The 18088-nt window shown below is 32.6% G+C and overlaps 3 protein-coding genes, 1 long non-coding RNA gene and 1 other non-coding gene across 8 annotated transcripts; 2 read left to right on the plus strand and 3 right to left on the minus strand.

Annotated features, from left to right (window-relative positions):
* Positions 1 to 219: 219 nt before the first annotated feature.
* Positions 220 to 5742, plus strand: LOC123211034 (cyclin-A2-4-like). 4 transcript variants are annotated; one of them, XM_044629548.1, is made up of 12 exons: positions 220 to 323; positions 1530 to 1882; positions 2268 to 2544; positions 2764 to 2900; positions 3204 to 3296; positions 3803 to 3936; positions 4151 to 4226; positions 4491 to 4567; positions 4657 to 4690; positions 4764 to 4913; positions 4990 to 5124; positions 5263 to 5742. In XM_044629548.1, the coding sequence occupies exons 2-12, from the start codon at positions 1586 to 1588 to the stop codon at positions 5314 to 5316; spliced, it is 1464 nt and encodes a 487-aa protein (XP_044485483.1). In that variant the 5' UTR covers positions 220 to 323; positions 1530 to 1585; the 3' UTR covers positions 5317 to 5742. The 4 variants fall into 4 exon arrangements, with proteins under 4 accessions (XP_044485483.1, XP_044485484.1, XP_044485482.1 ...); XM_044629550.1 differs by lacking the exon at positions 220 to 323 and having other exon boundaries at positions 846 to 1882; positions 2268 to 2348; positions 2466 to 2544; XM_044629547.1 differs by lacking the exon at positions 220 to 323 and having other exon boundaries at positions 845 to 1882.
* Positions 5743 to 6680: 938 nt separating this feature from the next.
* On the minus strand, positions 6681 to 7337 carry LOC123212139. The gene is made up of 2 exons (XR_006501501.1): positions 7125 to 7337; positions 6681 to 7039 (listed from the first exon to the last, which is right to left on the minus strand). It is a non-coding gene; the product is annotated as an uncharacterized LOC123212139 (long non-coding RNA).
* A 2399-nt stretch (positions 7338 to 9736) lies between these two features.
* Positions 9737 to 9818, minus strand: TRNAS-AGA. The gene has a single exon. It is a non-coding gene; the product is annotated as a tRNA-Ser (tRNA).
* Positions 9819 to 11775: 1957 nt separating this feature from the next.
* LOC123212196 (auxin-induced protein AUX22-like) lies at positions 11776 to 13625 on the minus strand. Its single transcript, XM_044631266.1, has 3 exons — positions 13156 to 13625; positions 12547 to 12640; positions 11776 to 12140 (listed from the first exon to the last, which is right to left on the minus strand). Exons 1-3 carry the CDS (start codon positions 13514 to 13516, stop codon positions 12029 to 12031), a joined length of 567 nt encoding a protein of 188 aa, XP_044487201.1. The 5' UTR covers positions 13517 to 13625; the 3' UTR covers positions 11776 to 12028.
* Positions 13626 to 14310: 685 nt separating this feature from the next.
* Positions 14311 to 14652, plus strand: LOC123210956 (60S ribosomal protein L30-like). Its single transcript, XM_044629452.1, has one exon. It carries the CDS (start codon positions 14311 to 14313, stop codon positions 14647 to 14649), a length of 339 nt encoding a protein of 112 aa, XP_044485387.1. The 3' UTR covers positions 14650 to 14652.
* Positions 14653 to 18088: the final 3436 nt, after the last annotated feature.

Genomic DNA, 18088 nt, shown 5'->3' on the forward strand with positions numbered 1-18088 from the left:
TTTTTTTGTTAAATAATAGTTTTATCTTTAACTTTAATTAAAATTTTTAATAGAATTTTGTTCATAAATAAATATTTAGATTTAAAAAAAATTAGAGAGGATCATTTTGGGGTTTTAGTATATTTTGGGTTGCAGCAAGTCTTTTGGCCTTTTAAATATTATATAATTTCTCGAGTTTAAACCTCTCACCATCCCGCCCGCTCATACTCATTGCTGGCACTTCAGTTTCTTAACTTACTCTATGATATATATTGAAAACATCATTCCTCTTTCTAAATCTTTCTTTTAGAAACAGGTTTTTTTCAAGCCATACATACATCTAGGTACCCATTTGTCTCCATATGTTCCTCACTTGATGTTTTTATGGCATATTTGCTGCTACATTGATTAGGGTTTGCTGTAATTTGTGAAAAATTTGCATTTTGTAATGTGGGTTTGGTGTAGCTTTTATTGACGGACGTGGGTTTATTTTGGTTGCGGAGAAAATGTGGGGAAGTGAGATACAATTTTAAGGCTTTAGTTGTGGTTTCTTTCTTGTTTTTCACTTACTAGACAGTGAGGAATGCTGATGATCAAAGTTAAGTGAGCATAATGTTGCTCAGTTTTTACATGATTTTTTTTTAAATTTTTGGAAACATTATGTTTTTTTTTTTTTTTCTTGTTTTCTGGCAAGACATTTTTTTTTAAAATTTGTCTTTTTTATTTCTTTTGTCATTTTTTTTTGGTTATAATTTGGAAAATAATCTTGAAGTCATATCACATAGATTTCTAGATAAGATCAGGAGGAGTATAACCGCGTACAGGTCTTGAATCTCTTTTTAACTTCCTCACCTATTTTCGTTCATGGATTTTTGTCGTACTTTTCTACTTCTTCTTTTTGAATTCATCCGAAATTTGGGTTCACATTTTGAATCTTTTTCATTTTTTAACATTGAAAAATTGAAATTTCATGCATTTAGTAGCTTAGTTTATGTATGGTTTGATTCTTGGATTCTTCATATTAGTTTGCATTATTTTCCTCATGTTGAGGCTTGTCAAGTCAATCCTATATACTTGTTTAGTTTTTACGCGCTTTAATAAGTTTTTCAGTTAGTGAATGTATAACTTCGAAAGACATATTCCCAAGAGCTTCCTTTTTAAAATTGGGCAGGAATACACGATCTATTTAGTAGCTCTATATTGCAAGAATAATTAGTGCCATGATGATTGTCTGTGTGCAATTTGGAGGAAAAAAATGTGGTGGATTTATAAATTTGGATTATATAAATTGGGACATTAAAGGATTTCTTGGTAAAGAGATAGAGAAACTCTTTATTAACTTGCCAATAGGTTAATGCATAGTCCTGAAAAGGTTTGAACTATTTAAGGTTCAAGATCTGACAAATGCAATGGTAAGACTGATAATTTTTGGTTGCTTTATTCTGATCTCTGGTTTTTCTTCTTCTCTCTTTAAATGTGCTTCTGTTGAACCTTATCTTGAATTTCTGTTCTCAAATTTGCTTGGTTCTGATATGGCCAGTTTTTTGCAGGTACAAACTTTCTAGTTTTGTTTAATGCTTTGCATTGTTCTTTGAGGCTTGTAAATATGAAGAAGCAGAACTCCATGACTTCTAATATTGGAGATTTTGCTGGACGAATAACACGTGCTCGAGCTGCTGCCTTGAGCTCAGCTGGACAGATGCCTCCTTTAAAAGATCATGTGGAAGAAAATAAAAGAATGGCTCGTCGAGGTAATACAAAAAGAGCAGCCTTGGATGAGAACAACACTGATGCACCTGATAATCCACACCACCAGCATAAGAGAAGAGCAGTACTTCGAGATGTCACAAATGTTTGCTGCAAGAGTTCTTGCAAGAGCTGCTTTAATGATACTAAAATTCAGGTTAATGCATTTTCCTCACTGTTTGTTCACAATTCTGATTTGTGTACCCTTATTCATTGTAATTACTGTATATATATTACAAACTCCTTGTTCAATCTATTGATTTGGCTAATTTATGTTAAAAAGACATATCTGTTGATAGATATTTCTATTGCATGAGCAGAACGAGTTAGGATTGAGCAAAGAAAAGGCAATTTTGATTAAAAATTTTCTTGTCCTTGTTAACATAGCACATGCTAAAGTACAATTTTTTTCTTTTTTTTTTTTATGATTTACAGTTGAAAATTTCTTCATTATTGCATTTCTACATGTGTGGCTAAATTTAAGCATCTTCAGAACTTCTCATTTAGCTTTTCCAATCAGTAATCTGAATGTATAATTTCAGGACAACAGCATTCAGCAGGCAAAAAGAGGTCAGGCCAGGGTAACCAAAGTGGCTCCTTCTGTTTCTGTAGAACTGCCACAGGTTGAAGCTAATTCAAAAATAAAAATTATCCAAGACATAGTGAAAGAAGAATCTAAACTAGAAGAAGTTTCAACCAGCTTGCATACAGATAAACCTCTGCACTTAATTACTATACAGGAATGCGGCATAGATGATCAAAGGATTGCAGACCTGAGTTCCGGTATGCCTTTAGAGTCTCAAAGTTCTCTAAATGAAGGTTCGCAACTCTTCCATTTCTCACCCCCAAGCAGTAGAACTATTATGTACTACTATTTTATTAATGGTTCAGATTAGAATGCCTAATAAGAAATACTTGTGGGAATTTTTGTATGTAATATCTGTTATTCTTAAAGACTTACATATGTTGAGTACTTTTATCCTAAATAGTTGTGTGCATAAAAAATCAGTGGCATTTTTGTTTCAAATGTGGTTGCAGAGGAGAAAGGCGCTTTTCATGGGAAGCTAATGACATCATGTGATCCTGACTACGTGAACATTGATGTTGATAATACAGATCCTCAACAGTGCAGCCTCTATGCTGCTGATATCTACACTAATTTGCGTGTTGCTGAGGTTTGTGGTGTAGACATCATTCTTTTATTTCTACAGCATTCATGTTTGTCCTTTCTGTTATATGTGTGTGTGTTTTGTATCTGTTAGATCTTAAAAATTAAGTCAGTCAGCAACCTTCTCCAAATCATGGAAAAATGAGAATGAACATTTAAAATATACAACATGCAAGCCTAGGATGAACAATATAATTTTTATTTCTTCTAATGTTATAGCTTATGACTAAAGTGGCTTGAAATGATGCATAGGCATGATTTAATGCTGCAATAAATGTTTAAATCATGACCTAATATTTGACTTCAACAGCTCATCCGAAGACCATCTCCTAGTTTTATGGAAAGAATACAACGTGATATAACTCAAACCATGCGGGGGATTCTAGTTGATTGGTTAGTGGAGGTTAGAATACTTTCATTACCTGAATTTGCTATTTTAAATCATCTGGGTAATGCATGTAATCTTTTATACAAAACTCATGTTTTTGAGGTTTATCCTGAGGCAGGAGCCTTTTATGGCCTTGTTTTTAAAAGACTGTTGCAATGGCTGTTGCAGAGTCACAAGAGTTTCTGCCCAAAAACAGAAAGGAATAATTATAGTTAAAAGAAAGTACTATGAACTTTGTTTATGCTGACTCTGGCTGCTGTTTCAGTCATTATCATGTTATTTGTTTTTTTTTTTTTCTTCTGAGCATTGTGAATATCATTCACAGAGATTTATTCATTTTCTGAAAGTTTTATACTAGCATTAGAAATGAATTCCATTTTAGTGTCTTTCAAGTTGAGAAACTAATATTATTCTTTACAGTTCAAATCCTTTTTCACTGATATAAAGCCCTTGCAGGGTTATATATGCAAATTATAAATGCCAAAATGGCTAATTACAGATTAAATTATTCTTGGTTTCAGGTCTCCGAAGAATATAAGTTGATGCCAGATACACTTTACATGACAGTATACCTCATTGATTGGTTTCTTAGTCAAAATTACATTCAAAGACAAAAACTTCAACTGCTTGGCATCACTTGCATGTTGATTTCCTCGTAAGCTCTCATACTCCATGGCAGAGCTCTATGTATAATGATTGTGATCTACCATATGGCTTGCATAACTTTATAGCCAGTCATTATTATTCTGATGTACAAAAATCTAATTTTGCTTCATCCACCTATATGGTTGTTAAGCACATAATGGCTATTTTTTTTTCTAGTTTATTTGATTTAATGCTTAATGTGGGTACCTCCATATGACTTGAAGGAAGTATGAAGAAATATGTGCACCACGAGTAGAAGAATTTTGCTTCAGCACTGACAACACTTACACAAGAGAGGAGGTATGTCTTGGTTCTAGCCAATTAAATGCTCAACAGTCATGAACTTGGAATGTGGAAAATATTTGCATTCAAGTGAGTGATATGATGTAGTACATCTTGACTAATCTTAGCATAGGTTTTCTACTCTCTCTAAAATTACGTATTTCAAAGCAACTTAGCTGGAATGCCTTTTTATTGCATCACTAGCAGAGTCTGCCTTTCATTTTTTCTTTCTCCCTGCTTGAGAATTTTAGTAATTTGTGCCTGAGGAAAGTAATTTTTCAGGTTCTAAAGATGGAGATACATGTACTAAAACATGTTGGCTTTCAATTATCTGCACCGACTGCAAAAACCTTTATAAGGTATTCCAGCTCATCCAATGTTTGGACATGCCTTATAGAATGCTGTATATTCCTAATGCATTTTTCTGGGAAATTGTTTTGGGTGTCAGGAGGTTTCTTCGAGCAGCACAAGCTTCTTACAAGGTAATGAGGTTGGTTTATTTGATAACTATCTCTTTCCCTTTAGAGAAAGACTAATCGAAATGCAAATTTGCAGAGCCCCAGTCTTGAATTGGAGTATTTGGCCAACTTCCTAGCAGAATTGACGTTGGTGGATTATGGTTTCTTGAATTTCCTTCCTTCTATCATTGCTGCATCAGCTGTGTTTCTTGCCAGATGGACGCTGGATCAATCAAGTCACCCTTGGGTCTGCATGCTTCTCTTCATTATGAGTCTTTCATTACTACATTATTGGAACCTGACTTCATTAATGTTTTTGGCAGAACACAACTCTTGAACATTACACATCCTACAAGGCATCTGATCTAAAGATGACAGTGTTTGCATTACAAGAATTACAAATGAATACCAATTGTTGTCCTCTGAATGCTATACGCATGAAGTATCAGCAACAAAAGGTAGCAAGTCTGGATGATACTGATTAATCGAATGCACTCTTTTCTATGCAATTCCTTTTCGTATATATTCATCTAATATCATAGATTTGTTGCACTATTGAAATTGTAAAAGTTATCTAACAACAATTGCCATGGCAGTTCAAATCCGTGGGAACTTTGTCCTCTCCAAGACTACTTGAAACACTTTTTTGAAGACAGGTGGTTTACTCATCTACTTGGAGAGGGGGCTGCTAACAGATAACATATAGCTTGCTTTTGCTTTTGTTAGTTTCTCCACGAGGTTTTGTACAATGTCTAATTCTTAATTTCTAGATTTAAAATTTTTCTTCTCAAACTTTGTAGTCTTTGTACATAAGATCTTAACATTTCCATCTGGGTTTTGTTTCTTACAAAATTGTGTCTTTTTAAGGTTGTATTGGCAATGCCTCTAAGTCTGAATATAAGTATCGAACTGTCGATATTATGATCTTTATTCATTTAATACTCGTAGATCCGAACAATGATACAAAATTTAATCTTTTCTTGTTGTTAAGTCTGTGACAGACAATGTAACTCTTTGAATGTAATCTTGGCAACCAGTGGCTACTCTGAACATATATATAAATAGCCTTTAATTGCCTTCCTGTACTTGTGTAAGATTATTGTTCATAATTTTTTATTCCTAAACTGTAATTGTGATTTTAGTAACTCATTGAATTCTAGTTTGTTGTGGAATTGGAAGCTAGAGATCCAAGCTTTGATATAAATTCGAGGATGCATACCCACTTTAAATATACAAATAGATAAGCATTTATATGTGTTATTATGTTATTAATAAAATTATGTATACATATTTTTTATACATAAATATGTATATATAAATATGTTATGATATAATTAGATGATTTTAAACTAATAATAATATAACAGTTATTCACGTTGACATATGTATGTGTCGAATATGTATATATATAACATTGCTTTTGTATTATTAGGTGATTTTATGTATATATATATACACACTTAAAATGAGTGAGAAAATGGAGGGCCTTCCAATTTTGTATGGTTGTGGCCTCGTGGGCCAAACCTTTGTTATTCCATCAAATAAAACAAATTACAAATCCATGCTTTTGTTCCCCTTCATAAAAAATGAAAAGGACAAATTACATGTTCAAACGTTTTAAACTACAGTTGATGATGATTTATCATTTTATAATCAGTAAATATGAATAGTCCATAAACCCAGCAATAATTAATTCACACTTCTGTTCAACTCCATCAAAAACAACAAATTACAAGTCCAAACGTTTTACACTGCAATTGGTGATGTTTTATTATTTTATAATTAGAAAATATTAATAGTTCATAAACCCACCAATAATTGATTTATACTTTTGTTTCATTCAAATGGTTTCATTTCCTTGATTTAATATTTTTGTTCTTATGATGAAATATTTCATGTTATTGATTTTTACATTTAATGTCACCTTATTTTTATTTAGGTTTTGGATAATACTTGAGATATATTTTGCTTCAAATAAATTGAAAAAAACATAAAAAAAGAAGAAAGAAAGAAAGAAAGAAAGAGGTTTAGGTACTATTTCACTATAGCTTTTCAATACTTGTCTACCAAATACAGGGGAATTAAGCAGCAAATTAACAAATTTCCATTACAGCAAGTAATAGGCAAAAGCTCAGAGACTGAAATGAGTACATGGAGGAACCAAATTTACACCAAAAATTATGAGACAAATATTAATTGTCTACATAATTTCTACTTTGAACAACCATTCACACAATCACTTGTATATATCAAACACACAACTACTGGAATAACATCACAGAATTTTGGCGCTAGGCGCAGCAACAACAGAGAGTTTCCAAGCAGTACTCGCAGCTTTCAAAACAGCAATAGCAGCAACAAGCCGCGAACAAACTGATAATTAAAACATACCCAAATCAGTTTTCTATAATTCTATGAAGTCGGGAAAAAAAAAAAATAAGAGCAAAAATTTACAAACCAGGCATAGAGGCAGCCTTTCTCTTCGCGCCGCCTCTTAATATGATCTGCATATGACATCTCTTGAGCTGAAGGCGCGTCCATGATGTATAATTTTATCAGGAGGAGAATGTAGCATGCTAAAATTTATAGGCGGTGAGGGGAAAGAAATTGCAAAAAGAGATAAAGTTACTGGTAGGGGGTCGTTTTCGGTGAACAATTTTCCTGCAGTCTATCTTCATCTATTGGCCAAATACTATGTCCCACCCAAAGTTTGCTTAAATGTCAAATTCTCAATGTTAAGTTTGAAAAAGCCAAATACCCACCCATAAGGTATTTCCGTTAATAAAATCCGTTAGAGCTAAGGACACAATATTCATTATACTTAGCATTCAAAAACCCAATTTTAAAATTATTTTTAATTAAAAATTATTATTTTAGAAATTGTGTAGAGATAAAAATAAATATTTTATGAAAAAAGGCAACGAAACAATATAATATAGGTTTAATATCGATTAATTATATTTAAACACATGGTTAAATGGATAAATTTTATGTGATTTGAAATGAAAAGTTTGGTGAATTTATAATTTTGGTTAATGTAGTTCATTTATGTATTGATACATAAGTTAGATGAGAACTCATACAATGAAAAATTAATATGTCATTTCAATATATAAAAGTCAAATATATCTAATATAAGACATTATTCAATATTAGATCAAGACAAAGAAATACATTATCACAAATTGACAATGTAGATTTTTTTTTTTAAAATAGTGTGAGTAAATATAAAACTACTATATAGATGATGAAATTGTCAATTAACACATAACAAAAAATTAGTCTTCAAATAAAATAATCAATATTTTGGAATTTTCCTTTGGATAGTATTACGTATTTTTTTTCTTAATGTTAAATATGTAATAACTAATATTTCAAATTTCTTAATAGATTATTGAATTTATGAAAGACTTTCAGATAAATTTAATAAAATGTAGAAATAATAAACATATAATACTCTATTATCAAAGATCTTGTATATGCATGTTTATTGCAAGATGATGATGATGTAGAGATGCACAATAAGATTTGTATCATGGGTCACTTAATTATGTTGATAAATTGTAGCAAATTAATAAATTAAATTTGTAAATTAAACTAAATTATATTGATTAAATTTCATTTTTTATATAAGGGTAATTTTGTATGTTCAATTAAATAAAGTATTAATATATAATTTAAATATATATTAATTTATGTGGATGCTTTTATCATTACATTAGAAGGTAAATCAATGATTTATTTTAAAAATTAGTCGAAGATATTTACAAGAATGGAGATTCGATGGATATTTAATTTTTTCATATTTCTCATGTGAGAATTTGTGATCATGGAAAACCATGGATGGGCATAGTCATTTGGCCGTATCTATTTATTGTGGTGGTTACTGGACAGCAAAAGCGAGGTCCCCCTCTTTATCGTTGTCACTTTTTAGAGCTTAGAGATATAGTTGAAGCAAGTTTTATCTCTCCAGTATTGAATGGTCATAAGCAAGTCCAGCTATTAAAACATGCTCAAGAGGCACTGCCACATGGTGGCTTTAAATTTCTTAACGAAGGTTTCCTTCACTTGTTGAATTGTAGGACACCTTCACGTTTGCAGTTGGTGGGTCTCAATTATGGAAGATGAAAATTAGCCAAGAGTTAAAAAAGTATTGATGAAGCAAACACTTAGTAGTCTCAAAGTAAAGTGTTTTCTTAGTATTCCTCTTAACAGAATCTGGCATCTGAAAATGTTGAGGGACTTGTCAATTTTTTCGGTTGAGAATAAATGCCTTCAGAGAGGGACTAGAATCAAAGGTTGCTGGTATTTAGCTATTTTATTATATTTTCTTTAAGCTTTCAGGCCTCACTGTAGATGATTTCCAGAAGATTTCACACTGTGGTTGCAGATATCATATAATATATTGTTGGCTCGGAATATTTATGTTTAGACAGAAAATGCCACTGAAATAATTAAGATGTGAAAACCTGTCAAACAAAGAGAATGTCTACGGAGAAATTAAGGCCTCACAGGGACACAACCACATCCCAGAATGAGATTGATTGAACCATTTAATCAAATTATTCTAAAAGAAGCTGATTATGTATTGAAACTAACAGACTTGAAAGATGAACAACAAAATGTCACTTCTGAGTTTGGTAGACATGTTGACCGTAGTTATTGAATCATGGCAATAGAAACTTTTAACCCTAATTTATATTCAAGTGATGTATCAAAAGCAATGGAAAATCATACTGATCAAGGAAAAGTGAAGGAAAAGAAAGAATAATGTATCATGTTCTTTTATCATCATTTTTAACTGTTTAATAAAACTTCAACTTCTGCCCGGATAGGTTGGATAAGATTTTTATGGCTGTGGTGGTAATTGCGTAGAGTAGTTTTGTTAGAATGTGAGACGTGTAGAAAGAAGCAAGAGATGTGGTGATGAAATGGGCGAATTTGTTTGACATCTTTGCATTTGTTCACAGGTTGTTGAATGTTTTTACACTCGTTCAGTATTTGAAGAATAGAATTCAGCATTTGAACTTCGGTACTCGTACAGAATCTTATTTAGCTAAAATAAAGGAGCGTGAACGGCAGGATTCAAACCTGCGCGGGCAGAGCCCACATGATTTCTAGTCATGCCCGATAACCACTCCGGCACGTCCACATCGGTGGCTTCGTAAATATTAATAACATTGAATTTTGATTGGGGGCTAAAGTAAAGATAAACCGTTAACTTATAATATACGCAAAGTATATGTCAGGGTGGATGAGAAAATTTGCTATCACAGCTAAACTATCCAAGTCCATTACGTGGAAATAAAATGTTTTTCTGGATAGGTTAGAAATGTAGAATAGATTCTGCACTTAAAAGATGGCCAAAGGACTATTTCCAGCCCAAAATATACTGATTTCTCAAGGTTTTTTCCTTCTACTTTAAAAATTTCATTTACCCATTTATAAACAGTTAAACTTAACAATTTTAAGGATAAAATTATCATTTTATTTGTAATATTAAAAATAAATTTAAATTTGATTTTATTTTTCCGCTTAAACTCTAAAAATTAACAATTTCTCTCAACTCAAGTTTTTAAAAATAATATTTTTTCCTTTAGGATTTCCAAACTTTTAGATTGAATTTTCTAGTGACGACCGATGATTTCTAGGCAACGTCTTTTCCTCTCTGACGTCTTCTCCTTCTAACTGTGCAACGTCTCCTCCTCCTTGGCGTCGTCGTCGTCAACGAAGATGACTGTTCATCTCTGGAAGATGAGTCGTCTTTGTCAATGACGACACTGAGGAGAAGGAGAAGCCGCACGATCGAAAGAAAGAGACATCGAAGAGGAAGAGACGTCATCTAGAGATCATTGGTCGTCATTAGAAAATTTAATTTGAAAGTTTAGAAACTCTAAGGGGGGAAATGCTGTTTTTGAAGACTTGAATTGAAAGAAAATTATTAGTTTTTAGGGTTTATGAGAGAAAATGATATAACTAACTAAACTTAGTTAATTTTAACTGCCAGATAGGTAAATGAGATTTTTAAATTCACGAGAGAAAACTTGAAAATCAACATACTTTGGGGGGAATAAGTGTTTTGGCCTTTAAAGATTAGAGAATATGAGAGCTCGGGTTTTGTTCAAAAAATTCTCCCTCAGTTATTAATTTCTTTATAATTCTCTCATTGACATTTTGCATTGCCCATGCGGCGTGGATTAAGTTGACAACTTGTCTTGATTAATTACTTTAATTGTTTACTATTTCTTCGTTATAGGACAAAAAGCATCCATACTTCACATGAAGTGATTGTATAATTAAGATTTTATCAATTTGCTTATGATACAAATGAGTATACAATTGTTACATCACACTTGGCAGAATCCTGGTAGTCTTGTTCAAAAGAAAAACATTAGCTAATATTAGTTAGTTATTTCCTAATTATAAATTGAAAACTAGTTTAAATATCTTTGATATAACTTTAGCCAATGTTTTAAAACTTTAATCAGGGCTTGACTGACTCAAGGGTCCGGTCTAGATCAACCATCGGTTGAATAGGTTGTTAGATTGTTAAAATGCTTGTGATGGTTTTATTAATTTTTTTTTTTTTTTGGTTTAGGGGTCAAATTGATATGTATTTAGAGGTGATTTTATTGTTTTTATTTTGTGGAAAGACTAATGTGATATTTTATGGAAATAGTATAAAAAATGAGAGGTGAAAAAAACCTTGATTGTCACAAACCCTAATCGTTGATTCATCTCTGATAACTCCTTTTGATGACCAAATCATCATTTTCAACTTTTCCAAGTGTTTATGTCATCATTTTCAACATTGATATCAATATTTTTAGTGCTAATCTCATCATTCCATTAATTTTTTATATTGATCTCAACATTTTTGACAACTTAGTCTTATTCTAAATTAGTGTTTCACTTGGAACCTGATGCATGTTTTTTGATTGGATTACGGTTCAATACAATCCAATGGCTATTGGACCGTCACTTAGAAAAGTTATTGATGTTGGGTCTCGATCGGACTCATTGAATCAGTTTTTTAAAATCATGATTTCAAACCATCTAAGGAGTTATCACTGAAAAAAAAAAAAAAAAGACCAGTAAAGAATCCATAATCACAACAAATTGGCTATATCTTATGCAGATACAACTACTTAATATATAACAAGATCAAATCATAAGAGAAAAGAAGGAAAAGCATCTTTCTTATCATCAAGGGTTCTATCCCAATTTAGCTATGAGACAGTTCACAGTAATCATAGTTTAATCAGTAATTAATTGTCTTCTTAATCAAATAAATAAACAACATCAACACAGAAATTGATCCATCAACTTCAACTTCTCCATCCATGCAAAATTAATTTCAACTCACTCCTCATTTTTCGAAATTTCCTTGATAGCACCACCCGCCTGCAACCCAAAACCCTTAGCCTCCGATCTTTTCATGATCCTTACCCTCTTGCATGATTCAATAAACATTCTGTATATATGCCAGTATTAACCGATTAATTATGAGCTTAATCATAATGTTAATTAAAGTAAATTGTGGTACTAATTAATTTTATTAAACATCTTGATGATCATACTTAAAATTAATGATGTATAATTGAGTGTCGCTAGGAATCTTTATTATTATTCATACTAATAATGATGCTTGCTTGACCACACCAAGCATGGTGTTTGAAGGACAACATTGTCATCTGACCGACACTATTATGAAGGAATTTCCTTGTGTCAGCGATTTGACGTCTATCATAAAGAATCCGCCTAAAGTAAGAATAGTAAATGGCATATTTGTTCTAATCCATAATTTAGTTGAGAGAATTAGTGTAGTTGTTTCATAAATTATTAGTTTGATAATGGTAACAAAGGTTGAAGAGACTTACTCCCAAGGCACGTCTCCTGCTAACATCCAGTCTCCATCTCTGTCTTCATAAATGGGAATAAATTCAGAGCTGTCTGCATCCTTTAGCGCCTCACCTGTCATACAATTTTACACCAAATATTAACCCTTCATTACATAAGCCTTAATTCAATTTGGAATTATAATCTAATTTTTCACCTATTTATTACTATATTTTCTGGCATTTGTTCATTTGACTGAATTGTGTTTTCTGATATCTTCTCTTTGTTCATGTAAGAACATTAATCTAGAAATGCAATTTTAAAATCAAATAGAAAAAATGAGTTGGCAAAATTTCATTTATCTTTCCCTATTTCAGAGTTTTGTCCATTCCAATATTCTTTCTAATTAACTCCCATGCAAATTAAGTTTCGAAATTTATAATAATTAACAAGTCGGAGCACAAATTTCATTCATTTAAAATTACAATGAAGAAGGTTTAATTTTGCAAAACATAAATATTTTGCCATCATATATTTAGCTTTCAAGAATAAACCCTAAATCTTTGCATGGCTAGTTATAAACGTGTTAAACTGGCGCCTAGTTTCAATTTTTTCCCTACAAAGATAACAAAAAGGGGAAAAACACTTACTTATACCGAAACAACCAAAGAGCTTCTCCAACGCAATGGCAAGATCAGAGTAACCTTTGTGCATCCCCAAATCAATTTTACGAAGAAAAGGAGCCCCATCCATGCTAACTTTCACGTACATTTTTGAAGTTTCGAGGCGATCTTTCTCGTTACAACTGCTCTTCATCCGATAAGAACACACCGGCGGCCACCCCACAACTTGGATCCTCGTCTGAACTTTCCGGTCATCGTTGCTGGCATACACTTCATCCGCAGATATATCTGAGAAAACCCTTTTCTTCTCATAAATCTTGTTGTCACCGCCCCCTGGAAGACCTAATCTCAGTTCTGTAATTTCAAGTTCCAGACCTTGTTTCGCCATTAGGTTAGAAAAATTCGTAGTATTTTTTCTAACAACTTTTGGTATGATTCAATGAAGAGTTTGGTGAAGAAATTGAGAAGGTTTTATGCGAAGATTATAAGAAGAGAAAAATTAACATAGTGGGAGCAATGACAGGTCAACTAAGGGTTAACTGGTCGGTCACATGAGAGGCAAACGTGGGGACTATTTGCCCCCTTGAAATACCGTAAAAGACCGGCACCATAAGTTGGAAATGGGACAGATCGAAGGGCTGTTGGTTGCTTTGATGATTTGGTAGGCTTTGATCCTGGCCGTTTGCTTAGGTGTCATGGGAACATGCCATGTGATTTGCCTGATTAGGGGGTCGTCTTTTATAATAAATTTATGTAAAGAGTAGTAGAAATAGGACATTGATATAGGGGAAGCATGTTTTCAGCGAAGAGTTTATGTATGATTCTTATGTCTCATCCTCAAGAATGTGTATGCATGATTTTATGATGTATGTCGTGCATCCATATCTTCTAAACTTAATATTTAAGCAAATAATAAAGCTATAATTTTCTCTAGAATGTTCATCATGAGGATTAATGTTTAATTATAATGTCTTATTGTGTTCACATGTACATATCTTTTAAAATCTAGGACAGTTTTATTCACTCTTCATTAATATATCTCAACGTTTCGTTGGCTTTCACTTAAACGAGATTAGTTCAATGAATTGGATCGAGAAATTAATAGGTTATCATAATAATTTACTGTCAGTTTTTTTGGGTATATGTAAATGTAAATGGCCAAGATGCATGAATGATATAACTATGAATGAGATGGGGAAGACCAAGAAGACTCATGAGAGCATCAACAACAGGTTGGCACTCGTCATGAAGAGTGGCAAATACACTTTGGGTTATAAGACCGTCCTTAAATCTCTTAGAAATTCCAAAGGGAAGTTGGTCATCATTGCCAATAATTGCCCACCTCTTAGGAAGTCTGAGATAGAGTATTACGCTATGTTGGCGAAGGTTGGAGTTCACCACTACAATGGCAACAATGTGGACTTGGGGACCGCATGTGGAAAATATTACAGAGTTTGCTGCCTCAGCATTATTGATGCAGGTGACTCTGATATCATCAAGAGCATGCCCGGTGATCACTGATAAGATTAGCAAATCGTGGTAGGCTTGTCATTTTTCTCAAATATATTTTAGGTTGCAACCTTTAATTTGGTTTATTAAAGCTATATAATCTGGAACTTGGAAGCTGCTTCACAGCACAATCATCCAGCAGCTGACTGCTGCCCGTATTCACAAGAAATGCCCCAGGCTTTATATGCTGCAAACATTCTGCATTGATAATCTGAATTGTTTCATCTGTTACAGCACAATGAAGAGAGGTAACATCACTTTTGTCGGAAATATATATTGGACTTATAAGTGTGAAGATTGAAACACATGTTATACAAAACCAATTGACTTATGTTAAGGTCCAATCCACAACACTTATATACCATTCATTTTACTTAAGTTTATTAGATGTGAGACTCTTCTTTATTGGAGTCTCCAACACTGGTAAATAGCAACATTTCTTGATGGCCACATCTTACATTAATCAACATGAAAATAGAAATTACGCCAAATTTGTCATAGAGATAGATTATATAAATGACTCGCCATAGTTATGAAATTTCCGAAGTAGTATTGGAATTAAGCGAAGAACATGAGTTTGATTAGCAAAATAAGTAAAACAATATAATCATTAAACACATTTATATATAGATATAACGTTAATCCATGAATCTAATATCATGCATATAGATAATCGATCATATATATGCTTAAATATTAATGATAAGAAAAACACACCATAAGAGACTACGCATGTGCTCGTCAGTAAATATGTTCATCAGGAATTATAACGCGTACGATTAAATGATAAAGATGATGTGTTCATAAATGATGTGTACAGTATAAAGTACATGATGCATGTGAAGTAAAAGTAGTATGGCATTTACTATAAAGCAGTCTTGCCATCTTTACAAATTTCTGGGACCCTGTGACTCCACAACCGCGTTAAGTACAGTGTAGCTGTCCAAATTACCTGTTATGAATTAGCATGGTTTCCCCAGCTGGAAAGAGATTGTTCCTAATGTATTCCAATTTCTGAAAATAAATTCCCTGGTTCATGTAGAGAAAATTAAAGTTGTCATATGGGCTAGATTAATTCACTTGATCGGGGAAAGGTAATACATCACTCACTTTACTCTCGATTGAACGTACTCACAACAAAAAACTAGACACAAAAATTAAAAATTAAAAATAATACCATGATTTTGACATGGTTAAACCAAGATCCCTATTAGCCTATATCTATAAGATTAAGTCCACCTCAAATCAAATTACCATAGCAAATATCCAGTTGTCAATCACAAACATAAAATTAAACATACAAAGCAAGCACATACCCTATTTACAAAATTAATTCTCAAACTTCTAATTGCTCAGTTGTTGTACTCGAATATGAAATGATTCAATCGTCCCAATTAGTTTATTCAAGCTTCTTTTGAACAATGAGCTAAAAATTCTTCACTGAATAGTTTGGTCATCATAATCTAATATAAATCTACGACTAATAGTGAGAATGGGTTGGTGTCGATCCATTATGAGTTTGGCTGTTGTTTGACTATCCAAATAACAATTTCAAAGATATTCTGAGGTAGAGGCAAGCTATTTGTGTCTTAGCTTTGATGAGATATTATTTGAAAAAAAAAAATCAATTGCATACTAACAGGGACATCACCGAGCAGTGTGGGCTTGCTATCAATACATACAGCAAAACTCCAGATAGGGGTGGGAAGGGCGTGACTTCTTGGAGTAGAGGTTGGTCCAGCTCCTTTTGATGTGGAAGATCAATTTGAATTGTTCTTGGAGGGTCGCAAAGAGGTGTTATGGATGCTTGAGCTTCATGATTGACTCTAGCTCGTTGTGTTTCTGCTGGTTGGATTTGCTGTAGCAGGGAAATATGATGGTTTTGGTTTATTTGTTAGCACTGATGTTTTAAACAAATTTTCATGAAGCTCTTCAAAGGTTAGCAAGGTATCTCTGGCTTGAACAGCACGTACTAGTTCCTTGTAGTTCATGCAGAACATTAATGGTGATAAGGGTGTTATTATTAAATCACTAAAACGCACTAAAAAAGCACTGTTTCTTTAATCACCCTTAACACTGTTCTCAGCAAACCATTATCACCTTTCTTTTCTTTCTTTTAAAATAATTAACAATTTAAACAGGAACACATGCTAGAATATTGAAATCGAAAGGCCTTTTTTTTTATTTTTTAAGTTGGTTCTCGCATCCGTCACTCACAAATAATGGAAAAGCAAGAAAGAATCATGGAAACCTACAAACCTCAGACAGGTAATCAAGAATCTTTAGTGAAACGAATATTGAAAAGAAAAAATTGCAAGTGTTAGTATAGGTAATCCAGCAGATTCCATACATGCAATGTCACTAAAATGACCATAATCCTTGTTTAATTTAACAGTGTGGCCATGTACTAATTAACAGCTCCATTATTAACACGACTTATATGCCTAACTTCTTTTAATCGTTGGAGAATCTATAGTCAGCATCACAACATGTATATATATTATATAATTTTAAAAGAAGGTCCATGATTGATGCTGGGGGCATAAAAAAATAAAGCACAAACAGTTATAGTACACCCACATGATGGCATGCTGACCTTCATGCATGTTCCTGCATCTTAGAATGATGAACGTTTTGATTGATCAATCGTCAAGAAACATTAGAAAGAGAGGACTTGAACCGACCAAAAAATTAAATGGGATTGACATTATATCTTAACTTAACGTTAGTTTTCATTTTGTGGCATGTTATATATATTCATTTTAAGTATACAAATGAATATATAATTATGTGTATTATCACGTGATTAAGTATTATTTTATTTTTAATGTAAAATCGTTTAATCACATAATAACATACATAAATATATAATTATTTATGTACTCAAAATGAATATATATAATTTTATTAATTGTTTCATTTAAGTTATTCCTTCTCAAGTGAAAATCATCAAGCAGTGTCCTATCGTTGGGATAGCAATAACCGAATTATAAGAGTTTAAGCACATGCACTTGAATCTTTTGAATTTAATTTTTGGCAGCTTTCGGTTTTGGTTGATGAGAAAAATGGGGATAGTTAACAGTTGTTATTGGTCTTTGAAATAAAGTTGCTAATGGCTAAAGCAATTGATCTTAGAAAAACCAAAGGTTTCATTTAGTTTTTACTAGAAGCGATGCTCCGTCTGTGAGACTTCACTCGGGTAGGGCTCATAAGGAGCTTAATAAATGGTGAGATGACAGGAAATTGAAGACAACCTGGAGAGGAAGACTTAACCAAAATATTCTATTTTCAGTCGGAAATTATGAGCTCGGCTCTCATTTACTTTGAATACCGCTGCATTTGATTAAACCAAGTGGGCCCCAAATCAATGGCTGATAATTTTTAGATATTTTTGGAAGGGTCACTTTCTTGAATTCGTAGGATGTGTTATATAAATAAATAAATAATCAAA

The sequence above is a fragment of the Mangifera indica genome, chromosome 3, assembly GCF_011075055.1.
Source record: "Mangifera indica cultivar Alphonso chromosome 3, CATAS_Mindica_2.1, whole genome shotgun sequence".
NCBI lineage: Eukaryota > Viridiplantae > Streptophyta > Magnoliopsida > Sapindales > Anacardiaceae > Mangifera > Mangifera indica.

What these genes read in the sequence shown, in the direction of transcription:
- LOC123211034 (XM_044629548.1), top strand. Translation starts at nt 1,586, where the DNA reads ATGAAGAAGCAGAACTCCATGACTTCTAATATTGGAGATTTTGCTGGA. An exon ending in CAGCACAAGCTTCTTACAAG is followed by an intron (nt 4,691 to 4,763) that starts GTAATGAGGTTG and finishes GCAAATTTGCAG; the next exon opens with AGCCCCAGTCTTGAATTGGA. An exon ending in TGAAGTATCAGCAACAAAAG is followed by an intron (nt 5,125 to 5,262) that starts GTAGCAAGTCTG and finishes TTGCCATGGCAG; the next exon opens with TTCAAATCCGTGGGAACTTT.
- LOC123212196 (XM_044631266.1), bottom strand. Translation starts at nt 13,516, where the DNA reads ATGGCGAAACAAGGTCTGGAACTTGAAATTACAGAACTGAGATTAGGT. An exon ending in CTTTGGTTGTTTCGGTATAA is followed by an intron (nt 12,641 to 13,155) that starts GTAAGTGTTTTT and finishes ATTGTATGACAG; the next exon opens with GTGAGGCGCTAAAGGATGCA. An exon ending in GCAGGAGACGTGCCTTGGGA is followed by an intron (nt 12,141 to 12,546) that starts GTAAGTCTCTTC and finishes GCATATATACAG; the next exon opens with AATGTTTATTGAATCATGCA.
- LOC123210956 (XM_044629452.1), top strand. Translation starts at nt 14,311, where the DNA reads ATGAATGAGATGGGGAAGACCAAGAAGACTCATGAGAGCATCAACAAC.